The 25,171-nt window shown below is 46.0% G+C and overlaps 1 protein-coding gene across 1 annotated transcript in view; it reads right to left on the reverse strand.

Annotated features, from left to right (window-relative positions):
- The window catches only part of LOC139806142 (S-adenosyl-L-methionine-dependent tRNA 4-demethylwyosine synthase TYW1-like), a 104,328-nt gene extending 80,660 nt beyond the window's left edge, over positions 1–23,668 (reverse strand). The window contains exons 1-8 of the mRNA XM_071765357.1: positions 23,612–23,668; positions 22,021–22,169; positions 21,343–21,477; positions 20,665–20,766; positions 19,676–19,870; positions 18,651–18,932; positions 17,287–17,409; positions 5,221–5,347 (exon numbers count right to left, since the gene is read on the reverse strand). Coding sequence (XP_071621458.1) covers positions 5,221–5,347; positions 17,287–17,409; positions 18,651–18,932; positions 19,676–19,870; positions 20,665–20,766; positions 21,343–21,477; positions 22,021–22,161 — 1,105 coding nt within the window. The 5' untranslated portion in view covers positions 22,162–22,169; positions 23,612–23,668. The remainder of the gene's footprint in view (positions 1–5,220; positions 5,348–17,286; positions 17,410–18,650; positions 18,933–19,675; positions 19,871–20,664; positions 20,767–21,342; positions 21,478–22,020; positions 22,170–23,611) is intronic.
- Positions 23,669–25,171: the final 1,503 nt, after the last annotated feature.

Raw genomic sequence — 25,171 nt, forward strand, 5'->3', positions numbered from 1 at the left:
GCCTCAGATCTCACCCTCAGCAAAGGGCAGTAAGCAGCTGACTCTTCAGGAGGGGTCTGACAGCCTGGGTCACTCTTCTGTACTCAAGAAAATTCTCAAGAAATCCAAGAGAAAGTCTTTAAGAACTGCACAGCAGTGTCAACTTTGGTTGAAGAGTTTCTAATGGAAGAATGCAGACAGCTTTCTCAAGTGTCCTTCTTGAGTACCCAGAATAAATACGTAAGAGGCAGAACCACAGCTTGCTACAGACAAGATCTTTTGTGTGTGCGTGTGGTTTTTATTGCATCTCTTTTTCAGTCATTCTAGGCACATTTCTTTCTCCACATTTCCATTTGTATGAACTGTCCCCATGGTTGTGGAAGGTGTCATGATATAATGACAGGACAGGAAAATTTAGCCTTGCCCGAGTATCTTTTATTTTGTTCCTGCTTAATAGACTTAATTTCAAAGCCCTTCCAAAGCCTAGAAAAATCTACAAATGGATGCAGTTCCAGTACAAATGCAATTATGCTTATTTTCCTCTTACACATGGCGTATTTTCAGCAGCTCCAGTAACTGTGAGTGAAAAAACAGGCCCACAAAACCCACACTTTAACCATCTCCTCTGCTCCTGGATAAGCTGCTACATCTGCACCAGCAGATTAGTATTGCAGTCAGCTCCCCAGCAGCTCTCAGCAGCTTCCACACTGTGGGACTTCAGCATCTTCTGCTTCCTGGATTCTTCCCCTTTAGCTGAGTATTGGTTACTTAGACATTTGCCAAGGAACTGCAAGAAAGTTTAATATGATTCATTTTGCCTCGTTTGGGTCATCGTTATTTACTCTGCTTACTACGAATGATTTTCTTATTTACAAATTAATTTTTAATCATCCCATGACCAGTCTCTGGATTCTGTGATCTGTTTCAGGCTCTGCACTGATCCCTGAACCAGCTCCGAGCTGCTGGTGCCACCTGGAGTTTAACAGCTCAGCTGTACATGAGGAACACCAAACCCAGAGCTGTGTCTGCAAACCTTTCAGGGCATGGCAGGCAAAAGCAGACACAGAGCAGCACTGATCCCTCTGATCCCTCTGCACAGGGGAGCTCAACTCCAGAGTCTGAACACTGAAAAAGCTCAGCAGGAGCAGACAGCCCAGGAAAGCTGCGGCTGCCCCATCCCTGGCAGCGTCCAAGGCCAGGTTGGATGGGGCTTGGAGCAACCTGATCCAACGGGAGGTGTTCCTGCCCATGGCAGGAAGGTTGGATCTAGAACTTGAAACCCAAAGCATTCTGTGATTCTATGAAACTGAGGTGGTGAGAAGAGCTCAGAGGCACTGTAAACCTCAGTTCAAGAATGGGCTGCAAAACCCACCAACTACTTCTAAAAACCTGATCTCAACCAAGCTCAGTAAGCACTTGAAACATCCCAGGCTCCAAATGTTTTCAGAAGTCAGCCTCTTGCTCACCCAAACACACTGAGGATACACTGATCCCAGTATATCTTTCTACCAACCACTGAGTCAAAGTCTGAAAACAAGCAGCTACTGAACAGCCCACACCACAGCAGATCCAAGCTGTCTCCTATTCCCATTTGACTTTGGCACAAGCAGAGATATCCTGAACATGCTGGGGCTCATTGCAGGCTCTCTTAACCAGCAGAGACAGAATGATCCAACTGGATGGCAGCAAACCTGTACCTGTGCTAGCAGGAACCCAACAGAATCATTTATACATTGGCTGTGGGATCAGTCTTTGGGGACCATCACTCCATCCCTGCTGTGTTGCTGAGCACAGAAAGCAGAGTTGTATTTAGCAGCACTACAGAAAAAAAGCAAAGAGCACAATGGGAAGCTATGAAGCTCCTAAGTAAATGATCAGCCCTTCAGGGCTTTGAACTTGGTTTTTCTCCATGTTATTCCCTCACTTTTAAGAGAAGCAGATCCAAGAGGCCCTGAAGCACTGCTCAAGAACATCTGTAACTTGAGAGGGGTGTGTTTGTCATTCTGTTTGACCTCGTATCCTGCAAGATGATTTGTCTGGCTTTCAGTCTGACCATCACTATCAATAAAACATTTGGCAAACCAAAGAGCAGTTAAGAGCAGTGATGGTGAACAACCCAAACAGAGCACAGGTCTTGCACTGACTTCACAGCAGCAGGAAAATGCAGAAACAGGCAATACTCTGCAGCCAGTAAAAAAAGCACAGCTGCTAAAGGAGAAACTGAAGGAATCACCATGGAGTCAGACTGGGGTTTTTAGAGTCACCCTGCCTCTTAAAACAGCAGCTTGACCCTCCCTCTAAAGCTGAAGGATTCACATGCACTTGCTGGAAAATCAGGAGCTCTGGAAACCTTCCCCAGGTACAAAATCCTCCTGGTGCCCAGGGCCAAGCAGAAAAATCCCAAACTTTCAGCCCCACAGGGATTGTTTTAAGAATCTACAGTCAACTGCAGAAAAATCAAGTGCAAACAAGTTAGTATTCACTAATCACCACAGGAATCATTAAACTGAAAATAGAAGCAAGCTTTTCATATTATTTTTTGACATCTACTTACAGATGAAATTATTAAACCATTATCACAGCAAAATGGTACCACTGCAACTATAACACAGCCAAATACTTCAGCTGTCAGCCACTCTCCCTCTCTTCAGCTATATTGGTTACTTGGAGGCAATAAATAGCTTGTGCTGTATTTGTATTTCACACAAGGCTGAACACTGATGGGAAGGGAATTAGCATTTTCTCAGAACAGGAGATTGTCTATGACTTTAAAAATCAACTGTTACAGAGCATCTTTGATAAAGGTATTGGCAACCAGGCAACTACAAGGGTTAACATTTACACAACTCAATAGGTGAGGCTGTATTTAGCTGAAATTCAATGCCATTGCTAAAATAAAACCATCATTTAAGTAATTTTCAGTTTACCTACAGGAAATTTGTCTGAAGGTGAATCAAAATAGAGTATTATGATAGTCTGAAGAGATGCTGTTCAAAGGCAAACCTCTGTTATGCAATTACAATTTAAAAGAATAGCTTTCTCCTGCATCACTAGTACTGATTTTTCCTTCTCGAATGCTAATTATGCCCTCAAGGATAATTTAAAAAGACACTGAAGCTCCACTCAAAGCAGCCAGTTGTTGCTAAATAAATCGGATTATTTTTCTACTACACTGCACTTGTTTAGTTTGGGTGGAAATAGTTCTGAGAGGAGGAGGGAGCTGTTTTATTTCTTAGAGCCAAGTAAGCCTATCTTGGTGTGTTATCTGGAGAAAAAAATGTTACCATGACACGTATAAACACAAGCCACAAGAAAGGTGGCTTCTCTTTTTCACTGTTGAGTTAACATTAAAGAATTACATGAGTAGCAGAGCAAAAGAGGGGAGGGTTGTGTCAGTGAGAAACAGCTGTAACTGTAAGGATACAGACACAGAAGTCTTTGAAACTGCATATTTATCTAAGTAGATCCTACTAGATGATCCAACAAGAAATACATCCCTGGTTATGTGGATTCTGAATTCCTGTCCCTGGAACATCCCAAGGCAATCGTGAGTTCTCTGGGGTGCTTGCCCTTGAGTCAAAAAAAAAAAAAAAAATGGTAGGAAGGTGACCCTCCCTCCAGCACTGTTTTGGTTTTTCAGATGACCACTTTTTCTTCACTCTTAGAAAAGCACCATTCCATCCTCACCCCAGATCTGAAGCAATACAGACTGGGTCTGAAGGTGAACCAGCATGAAACACTCCTGCACCACAAAAAAGCCTGTGTGTGCTGGAAGCCCCCACTCCTCCCCTCTCAGCATCAGAACCACAGGGAGTCTGCACAGCACATGGAGGGTTCCTGTGTTCCAAAACAGATAGAGCTGCCTGGGGGACATGGTGCTCCCTTCCATACAGGCAGTGGCCCCTCCAACCTCTCCAAACAGGGGCTCTGCAGCAGATCTGTGCTCACCTCCTCTCTTCCCAGCTCCAGCCAAACCCACCCATCCCCTGAACTTCCGTGCAGGTAGACAAAGCAGTTAAGATTTCCAGATCAAACACAGCCAGTAGTAACTAAATAAATGCATTAATGAAAGGCTCAAACAGTGCTCCAGCTGCTCTGCAGCATGCAGTGTAACTGCCATCACATTCAGCCTTCAGAATTGAAGCTGAAAAGATGGATTGAAGCAGCCTCCTAAAATCCCTCCCCTGGTCCCAGCCAGCAGCAGCACCACGATGGACGAGAAGGACAGAAAGTGCTGCTCCTTACTAAGCCTTTGCTTTATTCCTTCATCCTACAAATTTAAAGGATGGTTCTTTATTTTGTAGTCATGCCAAGGTTAATGAAAAGAAAAAAAAAAAAAAAAAACCAAACAAGCAACCAAATATGTCAGATGCTTGACAGGCAGAACACACCACCAGCCACCTACAAAAGCTTTGGCCAAAGAGCAGCTGAGATCCTGGGGAACAAAGGTGTGAGGATCCCACAGCTGTTGGATCCACACAGAATGATGTTGGAATTTCAGAGCCCAGCTCTGTAGCTAGGTGCCTCCTCTGCAATAACCAAAGGGCCTTCTCAGAAGCATCAGAAAGATCCTGTCCACTTAGCAGACAAGAGGTAAGTCTAAATTCCCCTCAGTCTCCCCCTGAGCAGCACAGGGGAGGTCACTTCACCTTTCTCCTGGCTCAGCCACTTAGAACCAAGGCTTCTGAACTGCAGGGCTGGCAACCTGGCTCTTCCCATGCTTGCCATTTGCTTTAGAAAAGGCATTAAATTAATTAAAACTGATCTCTACAGCTGACAGGAGAACTACTGATGAAATCATCTACCTACCTATTCATCTACCTTTTCTGAAAACAAAGTTTCAGCAACAAAATGGGAGTTTGAACCTGAAATAAAAGCAGGAGATTAAGATGCAAAACAGAGATGCAAAGCTGATCTTTAAATATTCTTTGAGAAACCTACACTTTGGGAACTAGAGGCATGTGGATCATCATCTTCTCTCTCAAGCTGCCCAAGAAGATACATTGAACCCTGGGAGCTCCAATAAGCTCACCTCTTGTTGTAGTGTGCATCACACTGAGCATCACCAAACTTTTGCTTCTTCTCCTGCAGCAATCAAACAGCCCCTGCCTAAACTCTGCCATGACCGAGGGCTCAGGGCAGCATCTTTGCCAAACACCACCATCTTTCACTTGCTTTATTAAAAATCTACCACTGAGACTTCAAAGTCTGGTCCCCCACCTGGTCTTAGCAGAACCTCACCTTGTTTTGTAAGTGCTTCTCTCAGAGCAGGGGTGATCATCTCTCTCTTTCCACCTTGCTCCTTCCTCCCAGTGTTGTCTCGGGTCAAACTCATTCCAACATCACCATCCTGCAGCTCATGTTCTCTCTGTGTAAAGACAGCAAATTACAAAGGTTTAGACTCAAGCATCACAACTTAAACTCTGATACAGTTCAGCCATGGATCTGCTAAACTTAAAACTGAATTCTTGCATTTGTGTAACCCTGCATTTCATCTCTCTTCCCAGCAGACACTAACCCTACAAGTAATTTAGGACAGTAAATGTTAAAAGAAATAACCATAACACACTAGGTCTGTTCTACTATCACAGCAATACAATTCTCCATTTTAAGAAACAAGGTGTTTGAAGCTTATCTGAGAGTGAGAGGGACTCCAGGATTTAAGCCCAAGTGTTTCATGATTGCACAATAAGCTCAGCTCTCCACAAAACACAAAAGGAAGGGAACAAACCATTTGTGCCTGACAACTGCCTGGAGTGATAAGCAGTGATTGTCACAATTATCCAGGACAGGCCAGGGAAGAAAACCACATCACTAGAATGAGATAACCCAGGAGTTTAGAGAGCAGAAGCTTTGCTCTTCACGAGTCACCCAGAAAGGCAGCCAAGCCCACCACCAAAATTCAACCATCACCCAATTCCTGCAAGAAAAATCTCTTCCTGATGCTCCAGTCAGCTCCAGGCACATGAGATGCAGCATCTCACTGAAGTTTGCCTTCCAGAAAATGCTGCTTTACAAGACACAGTTAAGCTTACTTAAAATCACATGCAGGAATATCACATATTAGCATAAAGTTACTAGCAGGAGAAACATAAGCACATAAGAATCTGTGAATCCCTCTGCTGTGTGAGTGTCACTTCTGAGACATTCTGGGTATTTATTGTTTCATGTCTGCACAAAGAAGCATGAAAGTGTGAGTAATTACTTTGATATTTCATGCAACTTGTAATCTGTCTATTCTTTATGGCTTTTTTTGAAATATTAGAGGAGTTACAGATAAACAACAAACAAAAGCCAGAGGACATTTAGTTTTCACCAAACTGAGGCTATTTTACATCCAAGCCTCTTTTCTGCCAAAGACATCAAGAAGTTCATACAAATGCTTCCAGTTTGAGTCTACCCAACAACTGTTAGCATCACTAAGGAAACCTGTGCTCTTGAGTTGCCAAACTGTGTTCTTTACAAACAGGGAAAGAAATCTAGCTGTTCCTACACAGATTTTTTTTTCTGTACCCAAGAAAAAAATTTTAGAAAATAAAGGTACCTCAGGAAAAAAAAAAAAAAAAACCCAAACCACAAAACTTCCCCCATACACACTCAGTGGTTCAACTACAAAAGAGATTTTTTAATAAGCACTTCAGAAGAGATCAGGCAAGCAAAACAAGGGACAGAAGTTATTACCTTTCATATTCATTTTGAATAGAACTTTGCTGAGTGGCTGAGGTAGGGCAGGCAGCACAATGTGATCCCCACTGAAGGAGGAATCTGCTCCCACTTCTTTTCACTCAGCTTGCTGCATTTTCAGACAGATTCTCCTTGGGTTCTATCACCCATGAGGACTTCCCTGAAAGCCTAACCACATTAAGTGCTCCTCAGCTGATGGGTTTAAAAGTCTCATTTCTTGAGACCTCATTTATTACTTGAGATCTTCATTTATCAGCAAGAAGCTTCAATAGTAAAATATTAATATTAATATTACTGGAAAAGCCTCATGTATAAAGAAGGAGACAAAATCCCCATCTTTTAACTATTAAAAATATAAAGAGCTCCATAAAGAGCTTCTCCTCACACAAGGTTTGTTTAGCCCTGAACTAGGCTCAGCCAACCAGTTAAAAAGGAAAAGCAATGTCTTAGCACAGATCTGTCAGCTACCCAAAGCAAAGCACTCCAGAGGATGGGCCCAGCCTGCCTGCCCTGCAGCCCCAAGCCACATTAATTCTCCCAGAAAAAACAATCATGCATTAGGAAGCACATCATGACATTAAAAATGCAACAAGGGACTTCAGGGCAAAGGAAACGTCCCATCCAAACCACGCTCCAGATAGAGAAAAAGTCCTTCAGAATTTCAGGACTTGCATCTCTACCTGCCTGTTACTGCAGTGTCTGTGGGAAATACCTAAATGTAAGCACAAATAAAATGGCCTTGTTGGCAGGGCAGAAATATTTATTTCAATAACCATTTTTCCCCTCAGAGAGATGACAATGTTTCCCCCCTCTCTCATCCTAATGTGAAAGCCTATAAACAAAATAATAATTTGGTTTTCTCTGAACTGTAGTACCTGACCTGTTATGTTTGGCAAGTGATTGGCTTCAGATTTTTCTTGTGACAAATGAAATTCACAGCCCTGGCAGTTTTACTGATTTGCTTAATAAACCTTTCACATCTATTATTTAGAGTTTGAGTGGAGAGAACAAAAGTTAACTTTGCACAAAGCAACTTCTCAAGTTCTGGTCATTTAGTAGAAAGCCTGGTAGTAAATCTAAGACAAATTACTGTCTTTTCATAACAAATCAAGAAAGTAGTCACAAGAGCCAGCTTTTTTCATGCCCTTGACATATTTCAGTGCTGAAAAACTGAAGAGTCATCCTCTGGTCTGTGCTCACAACCAGATGAGGAAGTCTTGGAATACAATCCCATCCCTTGGTACCACCAGGCTCAGCACAGCTCTTGCTGTAGCCTGCTGGAGGGGTTCTGTTATGCTGCAGAAGCAAATTTGAACAAAAGCAACTGAGCCCCAAACCTCAGTGTTTATAAATCTGTAAGGGGTGAGTGGCAGAAGGATGGAGCAAAGCTCTTCTCAGGGGTGACCAACAACAGGACAAGGGGCAGTGGTTATAAACTGGAGCAGGGACAGTTCTGTATAAATATTAGGAAGAATTTTTTCACTGTGAGGGTAACAGAGCCCTGGCCCAGGCTGCCCAGGGAGGTTGTGGAGCCTCCTGCCCTGGAGACATTAAAAACCTACCTGGATGTGTTCCTGTGTGTCCTGCTGGAGCTGACCCTGCTCTGGCAGGGGGTTGGACTGGGTGATCTTTCAAGGTCCTTTCCAACCCCTCACTTTCTGTGATTCTGTGATATGTGGAAGGACTTTCCCAGGCAGGCAAAGGAAAAGCAAAGCTCTCTTCCCTTTCCTCCCAGGCAGGCAGAGGCAGAAGATGCTTTAAAGGCAGGCACAGGGAGCTCATGAGCAGAGGGCACCCAACACACACGTGCAAGAACTCCAGAATTCCCTGCCCAGGCAGGGCTGCTGCTGCCCCTGGGACAAGTCAAGGTTCAAGTCTTGGAAAGAATTTCCTGCAAATATTCCTGTCCACAGCCACACCCAAATACAACCCATAGGACACACACTGCTGCCCCATATGCATCAAATGCTCTTCAGACTAAGATTGCAGAAGTGAGCAAATCAGAAGATGCAAACTCATGCAGAAAAGTATCCACTATACTACCTTAATTTACTCCTTTTAGCCTCAAGGCTCTATTTGTTGATGTGCTACAGCTGAAAAAAAACATGATCCCCAAGAATTTTTTCTCCTGGAAAGAAAATGACACACAGAATATCCCAATTTTGACTGAATTTCTTTCCTACTTGAGCACTGGGCTAAACAAGATAACAAGAAACAGGGTTAAATAAGAAGGAACCCTGGGCCTTGTCACAGTTTACAGCCTTACCCATCAAATGGCTCCAGGATCTCTTAACAAATGAAAAGCATAAACATTAAGAAAACATTAACAGTGCAGGGGCTGGAGCCAGGACTAACAGAAGCAATGCTAAGGGAAAATATTGGCAAGGAAAAGACTGCCTGGCAGCAAGAAGTATTAGTAAAACTTTCCTAGGGGAGTGATGAAATGAAGCATTAAAGTTCATGGATTACATGAATGAAGAGTTGAAGTTCACACCAAGCAGAGCTGGGGAAGCAAAACTCCAGTGCCAAGAGGACAGTGAGGAGCTGACAACTTTTCCCCTAATCCAGGCTCAGATGTCAGCATCACAAAAGGCAAGAACCACATGGAGGGGTTTTTTTGAAACTTGATTAGACATCACATTTCCTTACAAATAACCTTCCTGCAAGACTAAAACATGTGGGAAAAGAACAGGAGAGGCTTCCATAAAGAGACTCTTGAACACAGCAGCAGAGGAGCAGAATCCAGCCAGAGCACTGTGGGGACCTTCCTGCTCCAGGTACAAAGCTGGGGCTGTCACAACCCAACCCAACCCACCCATAACAAGCAGACACAATTAGAATTGCTCAGTCCACAGATAAAACTCCCTGCAACGTGGGAAGCCCTGTCAGTCAACAGAAAATAAAAAATGCTTTCGATATTTGAAAGTGAGCACAAGACTGGAAATTTGGATTAAGCAGTCAGGTAACCAGCAAACACAGCAAGAAACATCTTATTTAAACTAGCTACAAGTCTGCATCATCACAGGCTACATATCCACTCACTCCACCACTGCCCAGCTAAGCACAAAAGTCTGACCTGAAGCAAAGAGCATCCAAGGGCTGCAAGGATGACAGCTGAGAGATGGGGAACTCAGCAATTCCCTGGCCAGGACTGAAACAGGAGGTGGCTTGATCAAAAGCTCAAAATCATGGCATGTGTTTCCAAGAAGTGTCCCTAAAAGGGGGAAAGCCCCTGAAAAGTTCTGACTGATGCCAACAAAAACAAAACAAAAAAAAAAAAAAAAAAAAAAAAAAAAAACCACAAACAAACAAACAAACAAAATAAAACACAAACAAACCAAACAACCTTGGGAGTGAGATTTTTTTTTTTCTCCTGGAATAGAAGCCTCTGAATTTCCAGTAACAAGCTGGTCTACCCTGCTCTGCTGTAGCATTCCAGTGGGTCCCTGGCATTACTCTGAGGTTCTGAGGCAGCAGGTACCAGCTGCCATCCAAAGGCAGAATTCTACTCACAGAGATATCAGCTCAGCCCCTGCAGAGGGAATTCTGCCTTCTCTTTTGTGTGAAAAGTCAATGCTGAGTTTTGGACACACACAACAGCATTTTAAAGCCCAAACTCACGCAGACAAGTAATGACAGAAGACTTAGGCTGTTAACCAACTACATTAGCCTGAAAGGGCACCAGATGTCTACTATGAAAAGCAGGAGGATAAATGATCCACCAACATCCATTTTCCTATAATGTTCAAGATCAGCCAGAATCCTCTAGGCTAAAAAAATTCCCAGATCACAACTCTAAAGTTACATTTGCACAGCTACAGGGGAGTTTTGAGATTGCTTCACTGAGCTGTAACACCACTGCTTTGCTGTAGGGAACATTTTTACAAGGTGTTGTTAAACCACAATTCCATTTCACATTGTGCTGCATGATTCTGCTGACATTTGTTTGATTTGGAAAGCTTCCTTGGACACACCATAAAGAAGATTGATTTTCAAAGGAAACAAAAGAATCACAACTAAAAATGTGTCTGCCTCCACCCAAAAGTGACTGACTTATATTTGAAAATTAGGCCACACTCACATTTTTATTCCTTCCTTCTGTGCTACAATAATCACAACTAAAATCCAGGTAATAAGATTCAACAAGTGGCCTGAAATCCCAACCTACACCCAGGAAGATTTTCCACTTCAGCCTATTCTGCTTTCCCACAGAGTACACAGCACACACCCTTTCACAGCATCTTGCCACGTTTTGCAGATTTATCTTTTTTTAAATGGCTCTGTAAAGACTTCTCCACTCCATCATTTCTTTCTTAGGCTCACAGTTTAGATCTAAAAGGGCATTTCATTTCAACACCAATCTTCAAAATGTCCAAAATGCCACGAATACACAAAAAAAAAAAAAAAAAAAAAAAGAGAGAGAAAAAAAAAGAAAAAAGGATGATGAATTTTGATTCTGCACTCATTTTCTGTGTTTCACAAAGCCTCCTGTGAATCTGAGCTGTACCAGCCAGAGGTGTAGCAATATCTGCTTCAGAAAACCAACCCTTGGAAGCAAGGCAGCTGGCTGGACTGCAGAATGTTATTTTATATTAGCAACCCTGAGTGCCCATCACAGAAAGGAAAGCACCAAGTGCCATCAGCAGTGCCCAGAGGTGCCCCTGGCATTGGGCTTTGGAATTTTTCTAACACAGGAAAGCAGCTATCCATGAAAATGTTAATATAGGTTATGGAGCACCAGGGAAAGCATCAAGCAGAAGAGCTCGAGCCACAGCATGTTTGGTACGTGTGTACTCAAGTTTTGTGCCACATTAGTGTCCAGCTCTTTCTGTAAAGCTGAAATAATGCAACTTCCATTCTCTTATGCCACCTGTTTATGCTGAGAAAGCTTTCAGGAGTTTCCATGTTGTCTGCATATCCACAACCTAGCAAAATGCACCCCCTACCTCATGCCAAACCTCTGCGACCAACAGCAAGAGAAAAATATCAGAATATCAGCTCTGGTATCAGAATATCAGACAGGCAAATACTTCACCTGCTTTGGCAGCCCAGGGTTTGGCAACCCTGGACTATGCATTGCTCAGTTCATTACCTTCCCCTGCAACAGCTTTTGCTAACACCACCCTGTGTGTGAGGTTCATGCATTTTTCATTGATATGTTTATGATTCCCAAGGATTCCAAGGACTTTCTCCTTACTGGGTCCAACTGTGGCATTGTCTAAATCAAAGAGATACAGAAAATTAATTTCCAGGATTGCCTTGTGTGTAAACAAAGCACCACTTTGGAGCTGTAGTTTCAAAAAGGAAAATGTTGGGGTTTTAAGGTCTCCAACAGGTTATTGTTTCCAGTGCCTTTCCAGTGGTCTCAAAGTAGCTGTAAGGTCATAATGCCATCAGCAAAGAAAGCAAAACTGTGGCTCACCTGAAAACAGAGAAGAAACAGCAGCTGCCCCTGCCCATAGGTGATGCTGCCCTTCATACAGAGGGACAGGACACTCAGCAGGGCAGCCTGAGAGCCTCTCACAAACTCCACTGCCCCCTGAGTCCCAGCCCAGCAGAACAACAAATTGCTTCGGCATCAATGGCTGCACTCCCACAGCTCCCCCTGCGCTGCTCCTGACTCAGATACTGCCACAACATCAAGAGGCCACTTCCTCCCAGTAATTACCACCAGCAGATAATTACTCTCTGCAGTTCTTTGTGCACATCCAAATGTGTTATTTGGCTGGCAAGAACCTTAAAAAAAAAAAAATAAATAAACACCTGAGAAATGCAGCATAAAGTCTGTGAGAAATGGGAAGCAGATGGGCTGGACTGCTGCAGGCTAAGTCTGATCAACTCAAAAAGCAGATGTGGTCAAGAAAGGGTTAGAAATAAAGAGGAAGCCCAGAAGTCAGGGGACTTCAGACTTCCAGAATTTTTTATATCTATCAGCTCCTGTTTCACTACCCATCTATCTAAAACAGACTGAAGAGCAGCCAGGGATATGGGATCTGCTACTAGGGGTAAAAATAAATCTTCATTCTAATCTTAAAACCCTTTACAAAGGCTCAACAAGGAAGCCAGTACCAAACCATAGGTCAAATACAGGATATCTGGCATTTACTACATTTTACTTTTTTCTTTTTTTCAATAGCCAAGGTTTAGAGAAAAGAGGTTTGAACACAAGAAGGGAGAGGGGAGGAGTGTCTCTATGCTGAATCCAGATTTTAATGCTACAAGTAGCTGCCAAGCAGTTAAACTGTATTTCTTAAAGCTTACTTTAAAATGTAGGATCCCACAGATGTAGCATCCAATACCTGAAGGAGCTACATGAAAGCTGGAGAGAGACTTTTTACAAGGGCATGGAGAGAGAGAACAAGGGGTAATGGCATTAAACTAAAAGAGGGGAGATTGAGATAAGAGGAAGAATCCTTTGGTGTGAGGGTGCTGAGCCCCTGTCCCAGGTTGCCCCCAGAAGCTGTGGCTGCCCCATCCCTGGCAGTGTTGAAGGTTGGATGGGGCTTGGAGCACCCTGGGCTGGGGGAGGGGTCCCTGACCATGGCAGGGGTGGCACTTGATGATCTTTAAGGTCCCTTCCAACCCAAACATGTCTGGGAGACAGTGATTCCACAACACTGAATTCTGAGCCAGAGTAGCAGAGGTCAAAATCTATCCCAGAGACTGAGCTGTTGCAGACAAGAACACATTTTTACCTATAGGAATCTTCCATCCATTAAAAGCCAAATTTTTTTGAGAGCTCTAAATGTGCACACCAGTTTTAGCTGTTTCTAAATGTGGCAGTCAAGTACCCCAGCCCTATTCCATTCAGTTAAGAGACAGCTAACAATTCTTGCTTACTCTGAAAGTTTCTGCAGTAACACTTAGTCTGTAAATCTTTGACTTTTAATTTGTCAATCTTAAAACTCACTGCCCCATTTCAAATAAAATTCCAAACAACTTCATTCAAAGTTTCTTCACCCTTCCTGTGTATCTATGTTGCATATGTGACTATCAGCATCATTAAATTTTTTGCTTTAGAAAACAAGAACATTAATCTCAAAATTGTCTCAACAAAACAGACCCATTTTATTACTTCCCAACCCATCAAAAAAAAAAAAATAAAAAAAAAAAAGGTATCATTATTATTACTCATGCCTGCAGTTTATAAACATGAAGGTTAATAAAGCCATTTCATTCCCTGGGAACAAGTCTAGGTTGGCCTTTCTAGTTTATCACAATCTCCCAGCTGTGGGAGACAATCTACATAAAGCAATGGTGTCCCTGTGATTAATAGCAGTCCTGCAGGCCACAAACCTACCCATTAGTTTTGACATTTTACCTGATAAGCACATTTCAGAGGAGTAACTTTGGAGGACAGGGACAGTGTGCCACAACTGTGAAACTGAACCAGCTGAAGGTTTGAGTCCAGTCCAGAAGGCTGCTAACCAGCACCTGCAGCTGTACCACCTGCTGGAGGTTCCAGAAATTTAATTACTCAGAAAAAAAAAGGTCTGGATTTTAGCAGCTATGGAGTATTTATCACCACAGAGCATAAGATCTAGTAAAGTGGGGAATTTACCTGTGTAGCAGTCATTATTTTATATTTGAGTGGCTTCCTGTTGCTACCCCACCTTGCACCAATTTTTGTGCTCAGATTGAGTGTGCATGAGGCACCACAGCCTTGAACTGTGTACCTCTACCCTCAGAAGCTCTTTAAAAATCCATTTATTTTCCAAGGAAGAGTATTTAACTTTTACAACTAGATCAGGAAGAGGGGTCCTTTTATTCACCTTGAACCTCTGAATCTATTTGCCTGATCCAAATGACTGCAAGAATCCAGTACCTGTCTCAAGCAGGTCTGTCTTGGACAGTTCTTTGTAAAATGCAATGAAGCTGCTGTATAGAAGGGGAAGAAAGCTGTAGAACAAAATTCAGCCTTGATTTCCATTGATTCAAGCAACAGCAAATGGATGCAAAATTAAGATCACCTGCAGAGATTTCATCAGCCACTTATGAGAGACACTCACCTTCCCAGCCTCCCTCTGCCATCCCATAAAAGGCAGAACAACAAAGAATTCTGACTGTGATTGCACATCTGTCTTATCTGCCAGTGCTTCTCACAAGAGGCAACACATGCTGCAAAGGAAATCAAAGCTGGACTCTAAACATTTCACATTTACAGCACTGCACAACCTGCTACCCCCTGCCCACATGCAGAGGGGTTAATGCAGAACACTGAAATCCACAACTTCATGTGGAAACCACTGGGGACATTTCAAATCCAGGTAACTGCATATGAAGAGGTGCCTGTGATATAACACAGCTTCTTCCTCAATTTGCTGCCCGTGTATGGATAGCTCAGATATAAAACCCCAGAGCACTGTGTTGGGAGGGATCACTGCAAGCCAGCAGTGTAAAACAAAGGTGGGAGACTAATTTTACACGGCTCTGCATTCCGTGAGTGGAAAAAAAAACTGGCTAAAGGGACAATGCAGCTCACCTGAGAAAGAAAACTCACTGCACAAACTCCTAGCCACTCAAATGAGGATGTGACTTCAGACAGAGATGGACTACACTTAAACAACTGCATCCTGCTGCCTGGGAGCTAGAGCCTGATCATGATGAATTCCTTTCATAAATGCAGAGCATCCTACTCTTCCATATCAAGTCTTCAACATTTGTTTTCATTATTAACCTCACCTACAGGATCATTTTACAATTCAAGTGTTTGCATAAACCTGTAGCAAGCCAATGCACACATCCCCCAGGAGATTCACCACCAGGACAAAGTCATTCTTTCCCTCAGCTGATGACACCAGTGACAGCCATCAGCTCAGGCTCCCTCCTGCAACACTGACACAGCTACAGCCTCAGCCTGGAAACCACAGCCCTGCCCGAGAGAGCTGAGGATTTACATGGAAGTCATGGCCAAGGGTCCCTTCTGCATGACCTGCAACCAGAAATGCAGCCTGCAGCAAGGCAGAGCCACAGATCAGGGAAAATTCACCCAAAACCATGGGACATGACTGCAGCAGCACAGCTCAGTGGCACTGGTCACAAGGAAAAGTTGATCCACAGCCTTAGGGCCTTCTGTCTCACCAGCTGACAACAGCTCCTATCAGAAGGGGCAAGAAACTGCCATGCACAGAGCAGACTTCAGTCCTCACCCTTGTCCCAGAGCAGACTGGCACTCAGGATTTAACAGCTGGAACAAGCAGGAACATTTCACTGCCAGGCAGAACAAGTGTTCAGCATCCCCTCCAAAGCAAAGGCAGCAGATGAGAAAATGCAGAAGAGCACCTGTGCTCAGACAGAAAGTGTCCCTCAGGTCAGAGAGGACACTTCAGAGCCACAGGAACAGAGATATTTGTACTTTTGCAGCATGTAACTTGTGCATTTGACATCCAGGCCTCTCACCACTCAAGCAGAGCACTGAGGAAGCAGGGAATTGTTTCAAACATGCATCAGGAAATAGGACAGGCAGCAAAAAACCTGTCACTGCCTAGATAAAAAACCAAACCCCACTGACTTCAGCCATGCTCACCACAGCACAATGTGCCTGAGAGGCTGAAAGCAGGAAGCATTTTATTGTTGTGCTTTTTATTCACAAGCTAGACTATACCTGGCTTTCCTGGTTTACACTACACTTGGTGCAGTGGTGACCATGGTGTTGCCACGTTATATTGTCAGTCAGTGAAAACTCAGTGCCTGATTTCTCATAAAACTGCTCGATGACCCCATCTCCCTTCCCTGGTCTCAAAGCAGCTCCCAGGGCACACTGCTCCAGCACATCCCTTTTTGTCACTGACCTCCAGTGGTGAGCAGAGAGAAGGAGGAGGCACAGGGACACACAAACATCAATCTTTGTTTCATGAGGAAAGGCACCACCATGGAAAGATCCCCAAGGGATCAGCGGATGGCAACACAAAACATCCCAGGGCCAGCCCTTCCCCACTGCCAGCAAAAAGCCTGGGCAGCTCACTAAGGCTGCCCAGAATCCACTTAGATTTAGATCCTTTGTCATGTGCTAACTAAATCAGTTTGGTAGATCCTGCCTGCAGACTGAACACACAAAAAGCCACAAACAAAACAGCAGAGAACAGAGATGGTAACACCCTGACATGAAGCAGGAATTGGGGTTGCCTCTGGCAGGCTCAGCACAGCTCAGCTCAAGCTCTCTGGCTCCACCTGCACACACAGCAGCAAAACACCCAAGTTCTCCTCCAGCTGTGTGTTACCAGCCCAGCTGCAGCTCTGCTCCTCATCACAACACCCCAGCACAAGACAGGCTTGCATTTCAGCTGACATACCCACAGTCACAGGGAGAGGATTTGGGTTCAGACCCTGGAGTGCAAATCACAGTGGCAGAGATGCATGTTCAGAGTTCAGTGTTTGCTGCAGAAGCAATTTTTTCTCAGGCTGAAAATAACAAGTTACCATTGCAGCACCTGCTTAGTGAACAGGCCAGTCAGTAACTGCATCCAAAACACCTCCACCTATGTTCTTTTTCAGGCCAAGTTCTCCCATAGCTCATATTTTACTCTAATTAGACCCTACAGATTCAGCAGGTAATATTTTAATCAGTGACAGAGACCTGACAGTTCTACACTGACTGCAACAATGAGAACAGAACCTTTGTACCTTTTCTTTCTTCATGTGGCTCATGATATTGCCAAGATCTTCCACATCAATGACAGAACTTGTACCTCCAGCTTCCAGAGCATCAGCCTCCTCCTCACTACTGCTTTCAAACAACTCTTCTGCCTGTGTAAGAGAAAAAAAATAAATCAGGAATGTATCTGAATGTTAAACACAAGACCTTCATCTATGCTAACCAGAGAATTCAGCTCCCACATCTGGAAGAGAATGCTGAAAACCAAAGAAGAGTCAACCAATAACCTGTGTAAAGTGTATGAGGTGCAGTTTCTGAACAGATTCTCCAACAGCTCTAATTTTACTCTCTCCTCCAACTAGACCCTACACATAGTATAGGAGATGCATTTAAACTTGGAGCTTTTACCAGAGTGTATTTTTAAAGGGTTCTGTAGCCCAGAAGCCACCTGCAACTCAGTCCTGATGTCCTGGCTCCATCTCCCTCATGTGTCTGTCAGATCACAGGAGAAGCAATGCAGAGGATCCAGCTCCCACTGCACACAACAATCTGGAAGCCCAAACCCCTTGAACTCCAAGTGCCTGAATGAAGAAATGAAAGATCTGTTTTCCAAGTCAAACTCTTCACAGAACAGAAAAGTTGTCTGCCATTCTGTACAGAGCTGAGGTGCAGCACAACAGCACTGGTGTAACAGCAACCTTTATTCCTCCTGTGCCTGCAGCAGCCAGCACTCTCATACCCACTCAGCTACAAGAGCCCAAATTTTCCTACAAAACTCAACACAGTCAGAGTCATAATTTCAAACCCACAACAAATGGCTTGCAAGGAGCATTAAAGTGCCACAGCAGCTCTGTAGAGGAAGGGAGAGGATTTCTTATTCAAAACCTGAAATGAACAAACACTCCAAAAGACACAAAGCATTACAGGCAAACACATTCAGGACTTGCACAGGTAACATTCTCCCAACTGCTTTTGGGAAAAACCTTGGGATGAAGGCAAAGCAATTTCAACTTCCACGAGTTGAACTGAAAGCAGATGAAATGTGGCAGGAACCAAAGGCTTCACTTGGCTATGAGACAAAGCAAAGACTGAAGAGAACCCAGACTGGCCTCCTGGAGCATCTGTTTCCTGGAGCATACACTGCCCCTGCTCAAGGGGAAGGCTCTCTCATTATACAGATCACATCTAGTCCACGTCCATAACTAATTTTTTGATCCTTCTTTATTCTACATGTTATCCACCACAGGATCTCACCCCTCCTACCCCTCTTCTGCACCACTAGGAAGTATCAAGCTCCCACAGCACCCCTCTGGCTGCAGGAGGAAGGAGAGAAGTCAAATAGTGTTCCAAAGGGCACTAAACCAGAAATAAGGTCGATGGATTTTGGCTCTACCTCAGTATTCTCATATTCCAATGCCCCGTGTTCATCAGCTGAGCTCTCCTTGCTCTGCTTCCCTCCAGATTTGCATTTCCCTTTCTTGCACTTCCCACTGCACATCTTCTTTTCCCCTCTGCAGAGGGCCTGAAGCTGCAGGAGGAACTTGCTTTTCCAGGCTTCAAAGTCAGCCTCAATGCTGCCATGCTTGCTCTGGGCCACGTTGCAGTCCCCCTCAGCACGAGTCAGGACACGGCTGGCACTGAGCATCCACAGCCACCTGTCAATGTTCCTGCCAACCTGGGAGAGGAGCACAGTGAAGGGAAAATTAAAGGAAGAACAAGTTAAACTAAGAAAGCAAAGACCAAGCCTGGAAACAGAGCTGGTGAGCTGCTCAGGACTACCAGGCAGGGATGTCAGGACTCCCTCTCCTCTGCATGGCCACACAGCAGCCTGAACACCATGAAGCACCCTCCCTGCTGCCATCACACTGAGAGGGGAAGGATCAGCTCTGGACAGAAGCTGCTTTGGGCATGTGGACATCTGGACAGCAATCATCACACAGTAGTTAATGTCACCCCAGCTACACAAACCCAGTGGCAAGTCAGGGGTCAGTAGGTTATTTTTCCAAGATGAAAGTAACTGCCTGGGTAAGGTACAGCCAGATTGTGCATCTACAGATCTGCCAAGCTCAAAAGAATACAGCAAAGCCCAAAAGAAGCTGAGAAAAGCACCCTAAACAAGGCAGCAAGTGAGAGGGTTTACAGTGCTGTGCCCTCACACACTGAGGGAGAGCTTCCCAAGCTGGGATGTTACCTCAAGGAGCATTTGCCACATGTATTCCCACACCTCCCAGGTTAATGCAGTGATTTTGGGACTCCTGCTTCAACACCACACTGCCTGGGCCCTAAACCCATTCTCTGATCAACTCCACCCAAAGGCTGCAGCTCTCAGACAAATCCCCAGCATCACTGTGAGCATTTAGGGAAGCTCAGCCTTCCCAAGGAGCAGGAAGCAAAGGAACAGGCATGGCAGATACTCACTGTGTTGTAATGATCAGCATAAGCTGAGTTTCCCAAGCCAAACACAGCATATCTCAGGCCCTGCAGGTAAGTTTTCCCAAGGCGAAAGTCGTTCACTGCCTCCTCCAACCACCTGCAGAACCACACTGCACTCTCTGGTGGCTGCCCAGCTGTGTATGTGGCTACCAGGAACACACAGATGTTCCTGCTGGTTGTCTGATAATAAAGAGAACAAAAAAGATGACTGCATTTTTCAGAGCACTTCACATCAGGAGGAGAGCAATAACCCACGGGCAGCTGGGACAAGGCAAAAGAGAAGGTTTTTTGCTAAGTGGGTGCACAGGCAGTGGTGCAGGATGCTGCAGGGGACAATCCCAGTGGTGCTGAGCAGCTGTCCCCCTGCTGAGCCACCTGACATGAGCCAGGAGAGATCAAGCTGCCTTACTCCTACCCAAGAGGGACACAGAACAGGACACCCACCTTCTCCACCCCAATCAGCAGCTTCGTGAGAGACTCTTCCAGCAATCAGCTCTCCCAGGGCAACAAAAAGTAACAAACAGTAAATACCAATATTCTCAGCAGGAAGATCCTTCAAGGATCATGCAACATGAATGTGCCTCCCAAGACAGTTCTGACTTCTAAGGCCACAAGGGCTGTGGCAGTGTCACCATCTCCTGAGTCTGGGTTTGAACCCTTCCATGGTGAGGTGTCAAAAGACAGGACAGGGGGACCTGCAGCAGCCACCCTGATGTCACTGACACCTGAGCTGCAGAACAAGCTCCTGCAAAGTCACTGTCAGCACCCAGAGATGCTTTGGGAACCTTCCCCAGCAATATTCAAAGTTCAAGGATTTGCTGCTGAAGCTGGAGGGCTTGCACTTGCTTACATGGAAGGGAAGCCACTTACAGCACGTGGCTTTGGGGATTTCCAGGAGAAGAGAAGTACAAGAAGAACAAAGCCCTCACATTCCCAGGAAATGCTTTTATGATCTCTGTTTCTTAGGTACCCACCTCCTCTACTAAACAATCATCTGGATCGTAGTCTCCCAGGCTAATGACTTCCACAGGCAAATCCTGGGAAGCAACTGCTTCAGCCAGACTTCTGGCAAATCTCTGAAAAAGGAAATCCAGAAGGTTATCAGACTCTAGGATTATCAGGTTCCTCCAGTCCAGCTACTGTAAGGGCCAAACATGCTCCTGCTTAGCCCAACCACAAAATCTCTCCCAGCACAGAAAGAACAATGACACAGGAAAAAAGGGCACTGGACCTGAAATCCCTCACATTTAAATTAAATATACTGACAGGAAGAAGAAAGTTTCATGAATTTTAATGAATGATGATTTTACATTTACATAAACAAATTTAATTTATTTTCCAGAAAGCACACACACCAGTACTAACCTAACACCACCTGCTAGAAAATGAAGAGGATGTGTAATGACAAACTTTAAGCTTCCTAATCAGTGCCTCTGCTGCATGCCTCACTTCACAGGAGTAGAAAAAAAAGGATATTTTTCTGTTACAAAATTTTCACTTATCTTCCATGTTGGGCAATGACTTCTAGGGAAGTTTCTGATGAACTCTGAGATGTTTACCCAGTGCTGTGTTGCTGAGGCAAGCAACATCCTTGAGTCTCAGGGATATTTCAAATCAACTTCACATGGGGGAGAAAAACAAGAAATTTGTACCTTTGCTGTGCCAGTTTGGGACCCGTAGAAAATCTTAACCCCAGCAACATGGATTTCCTTTGCCTGCAGGGGGGCAGACCCATTGATTAGCTTGTCTTCTGTCCCTCCAGCAGGAGTCCCATTGGCTTTTTCACCCTAAGAACCAAGCAGAGTTTCAATCAATCCCCTCTCAAAGTGATGTTAACCCCATTTTCCCAAAGACATTTAGCACACAAATCCTGAGGCCATGCAAATGCCACAGCCAAAATGTTTCAGCTTCCCTGACACCAGCAGAGCCACATCCAGCACCACCCCTCTGACCCAGACCCATCACACCCCCAACAGGATCCAGCAGAGCCTCAGAACCTCCCAACTCCTGCAGCACAACTCCACTCACCTGCCAGGAGGGGCTTTCACCTTCCTGAGCAGCCTAATCCCACTGCCCTCCCCAAACCAGCCCAAATTCAGTGGGAACAGAACCCTGCAGCCACTGGGCAGAGCCAGGCTCACACATCCCCTCAGCACCATGGCAAGAAGCAGCAGAGCAGCAGAGCTCCCCACTAACAGGAGAACACCCAGGCTGAGGATCAGAACTCTCAGGTGACCCAAACTGCACTGACCCAAGAGGAACATTTCACTGCACCAGCAGCTCCTCACTTCCACACAGATTTTGGGGCCTTCTCAGACAAAAGTGCTTACGTGTTCAGTGAACTTCTTGGTCTTGGTGAAGAACTGAACAATAATCCAAACACTGATTCCAAAAGCAACAGCAGAGTAGATGTAGAACCTGTGCAGCCATAAGGACACCAGGCAAGTAGAGAAGAAGTTCCATGCATCCATTGGGACACCTGAATTGAGAATAAAGCACAGGTTTAACAAGAGCAGGGTTTTGTGCACAAGAAAATAATCACACAGGGCCCACAGATTGATGCTACTGGCAATTCTCAAGTTGTGCAGAACACAGCTTTGGGCTAAAGACAAGAAAATACAACTGAATCAAGGAACCTTCCCCTCCTCAGAGGTGTGTAAGCTGAGTTTCATCTTTGTATGTTCTAATGTTCTAGACTGCCAGATGAAACTCTAGGTTTTCCTCAGACATAGCAGGTTCTGTTCTAAGAGAAAGCAGAAAACACTTGTGCTGTGCAAGTGTCTGAAAGTAAAATGTCCTTGTGAAACATTCACTGTATCACACTGACCTTGGTCTTGCACAGACCTGACATGTGCAGCTCTCTGGAGCTGGAAAGTTCAATTTCATGGAAAAAATCTCCCCCACAGAGCTTGCTGCTGAGAACAGCCCTTGCTTGCACACAGCAGGCACCTCACTGATTATAACAACAGCTTTGACCCCGAGTTTCAGGACCAGACTGAGACCTGGATTCAACTGGAACTTCAACAGTTCTATCATGTGGGTGAGGTTTGATTCAGAACAACCCAGACTGTTGTGAACCAACTCAAAAATTCAAGGTACACAGAGCCAGGAGCGCCCTTGGGCTCTGCCTGGGATTACCATCTATCAAAAAGCACTCAGATTTTTAAGTAAGGCTTGTTTGAGACACTTGTTGACTGAGAACTGCAGATGAGCCCCTTCTCCTGTTATCCTCAGATCTTGTTCTTGCAGACATCAGCCAGGAGCACAGAATCCCAGTATTTCCAGGAGCCTGGACACACCCAGCTTCCTCTTCCCCTGGCTTGTTCCTAACAGTACAGAACCTGCTCTCCCCCTCACCCCTCCATCAGCAACACTGAACCCCAAAAGCACAGAGCTGGGGGGATTCCCCCCCCATGAGGCTGCTGCCCCTGACCCCCAGTGCTCCCCGCGGTGCCAGCAGCCCCAGCACTGCCCACCCCACCCCAGCAGCCCCTGGGGGGCTCCAGCAGCCTGGGGACCCCCAGCCCTGCAGCTCACCCACCCCCTCCACCCAGACCCTCACCCCCCTGCCTCACCTCACCGCTGCCCCTCTGCACCCCCCGAACCTCCCCCATTTCGCTGCTCCTCGGGGCTCACCCCACGCCTGGAGCTGCCCCTCAGCACAGGACCCCCCATCCCCCACGCAGTGACCACCTCATGGGTCACAGACGCCCCCTGCCCCTCACAGCACCCCACAAAGCCCCCCAATCTCCCCGCAAACCCCCTCAACCCCCCAGCCCTTACCCACACCCCCATACACACCCAACACCCTCACCAGGCGGTTATTAACCCCACCACATCCGTCCCGAGCATTATCCCATCCCATCCCACCCCATCCCATCCCACCGCCCCCCTCACCCCGGTCCCGGTCCCGCTCCTCACCGCCAGCACCCCAGGCCCTGGGTCCCCACTGTCCCGTTCCGGCTTCTCCCCTCCGTTCCCCTCCGGACGGGTTTTCCCGGAGACACCAAGGGCGGGGCGGGCGCAGCGGTGGCCAATGGGGAGGCGGCGTGGGGCGGTGCCTCCCCCGTCTCCATTCTCCCCCACAACCCGCCCCGCCGCGCACAGGGGCCGGAGGTGGTGGCGGGAGCGCCGCCGGATCGTTGATGGAGCCAGGAGATGAGGGGACGGGGACGGGGACTGCCCCGGGGGACAGGGCTGGGGAAACGGGGGAGCCCGGGGCGCTGGCACTGCCCTGGGCAGTGACATTCCATAGAATTGGTTTGGTTGGAAAAGCCCTGTCAGCTCATCAGGTCCAACCCTTCCCCCATCCCTGCCCAGGCCACCCCCACCCCATGTCCCTCATCCCCACATCTCCAGGGCTCTGAAACCCCTCCAGGGATGATGGGGACTCCAGCCCTGCCCTGGGCAGCCTGGGACAGGCCCTGACAACCCTTTCCAGGGAGAAATTCTTCCGCAGCTCCAACCTAAACCTCCCCTGGCACAACTTGAGTTGTGCCAAAAGTTCCTCTTGTCCCATCCCTTGTTCCTTGGGAGCAGAGCCCGACCCCCCCTGGCTCCAACCTCCTCTCAGGGGGTTGCAGAGAGCCAGAAGGTCTCCCCTCAGCCTCCTCTGCTCCAACACCCCCAGGGCCCTCAGCTGCTCCTGGGCAGACTTGTGCTCCAGACCCTTCCCCAGCTCCATTCCCTTCTCTGGACACACTCCAACCCCTCAATGTCCTTCTGGTTGTGAGGGGCCCAGAACTGAGCCCAGGACTGGAGCTGCAGCCTCAGCAGTGCCCAGCACAGGGGGATGATCCCTGCCCTGCTCCTGCTGCCCACACCAGGGCTGGTACCAGCCAGGGTGATGGTGGCCACCTTGGCCACCTGGGCACATGCTGGCTCACGTTCAGCCCCATCTCTCAACTTGTCATACCTGACCACGTTTCTGTAGCAAGTAGAAGTTCCCAGGCTCTCCTGATTGACTTTGCAGCAAGATTTGGTTTTTTCTTGCTAAAAACTCCTATGCTCTTTCTTTCAGGGTTCACTGCCCATCTTTTCTAACCCTTCCCTTATTTCTAGGGAGAAAAATATAAACAAGATCCTATTTTTCAGTGTTAGTCAATGTGTCCAAAGGCCAGGAGGCAAATCAGGACAACCTCATTCAAGCCTTTGGGACAGATGAAACCTGTAAATGGTGGAATCCAACCAGTTTGCAGCTTCCTGCTCCATAAAAGCTTGGGAAAGACTTTTTGGAGCATTTTACACAGGGCTCAGTCAGCTGCTGAGTGTTGGTTTGGGAGAATGCAGTGTGCTGGAGGGAAAAGGGGTTTTCAGTGTTAAGAAATTAGTAGAAAGGAGGAGTGGTAACTCTGGTGTAGTCTTAAATGTTACAAAAGTCTCTGGCTGAAGAGACCTCTGAGTGTTCTGCATATCATGCAGCTTTGATGGTCTGATGGCTGCAGTCACATAAGAAAAAGGCTTTACCACTCCTGGTTTTTC

The sequence above is a fragment of the Heliangelus exortis genome, chromosome 21 (genome assembly GCF_036169615.1).
Source record: "Heliangelus exortis chromosome 21, bHelExo1.hap1, whole genome shotgun sequence".
Lineage (NCBI taxonomy): Eukaryota > Metazoa > Chordata > Aves > Apodiformes > Trochilidae > Heliangelus > Heliangelus exortis.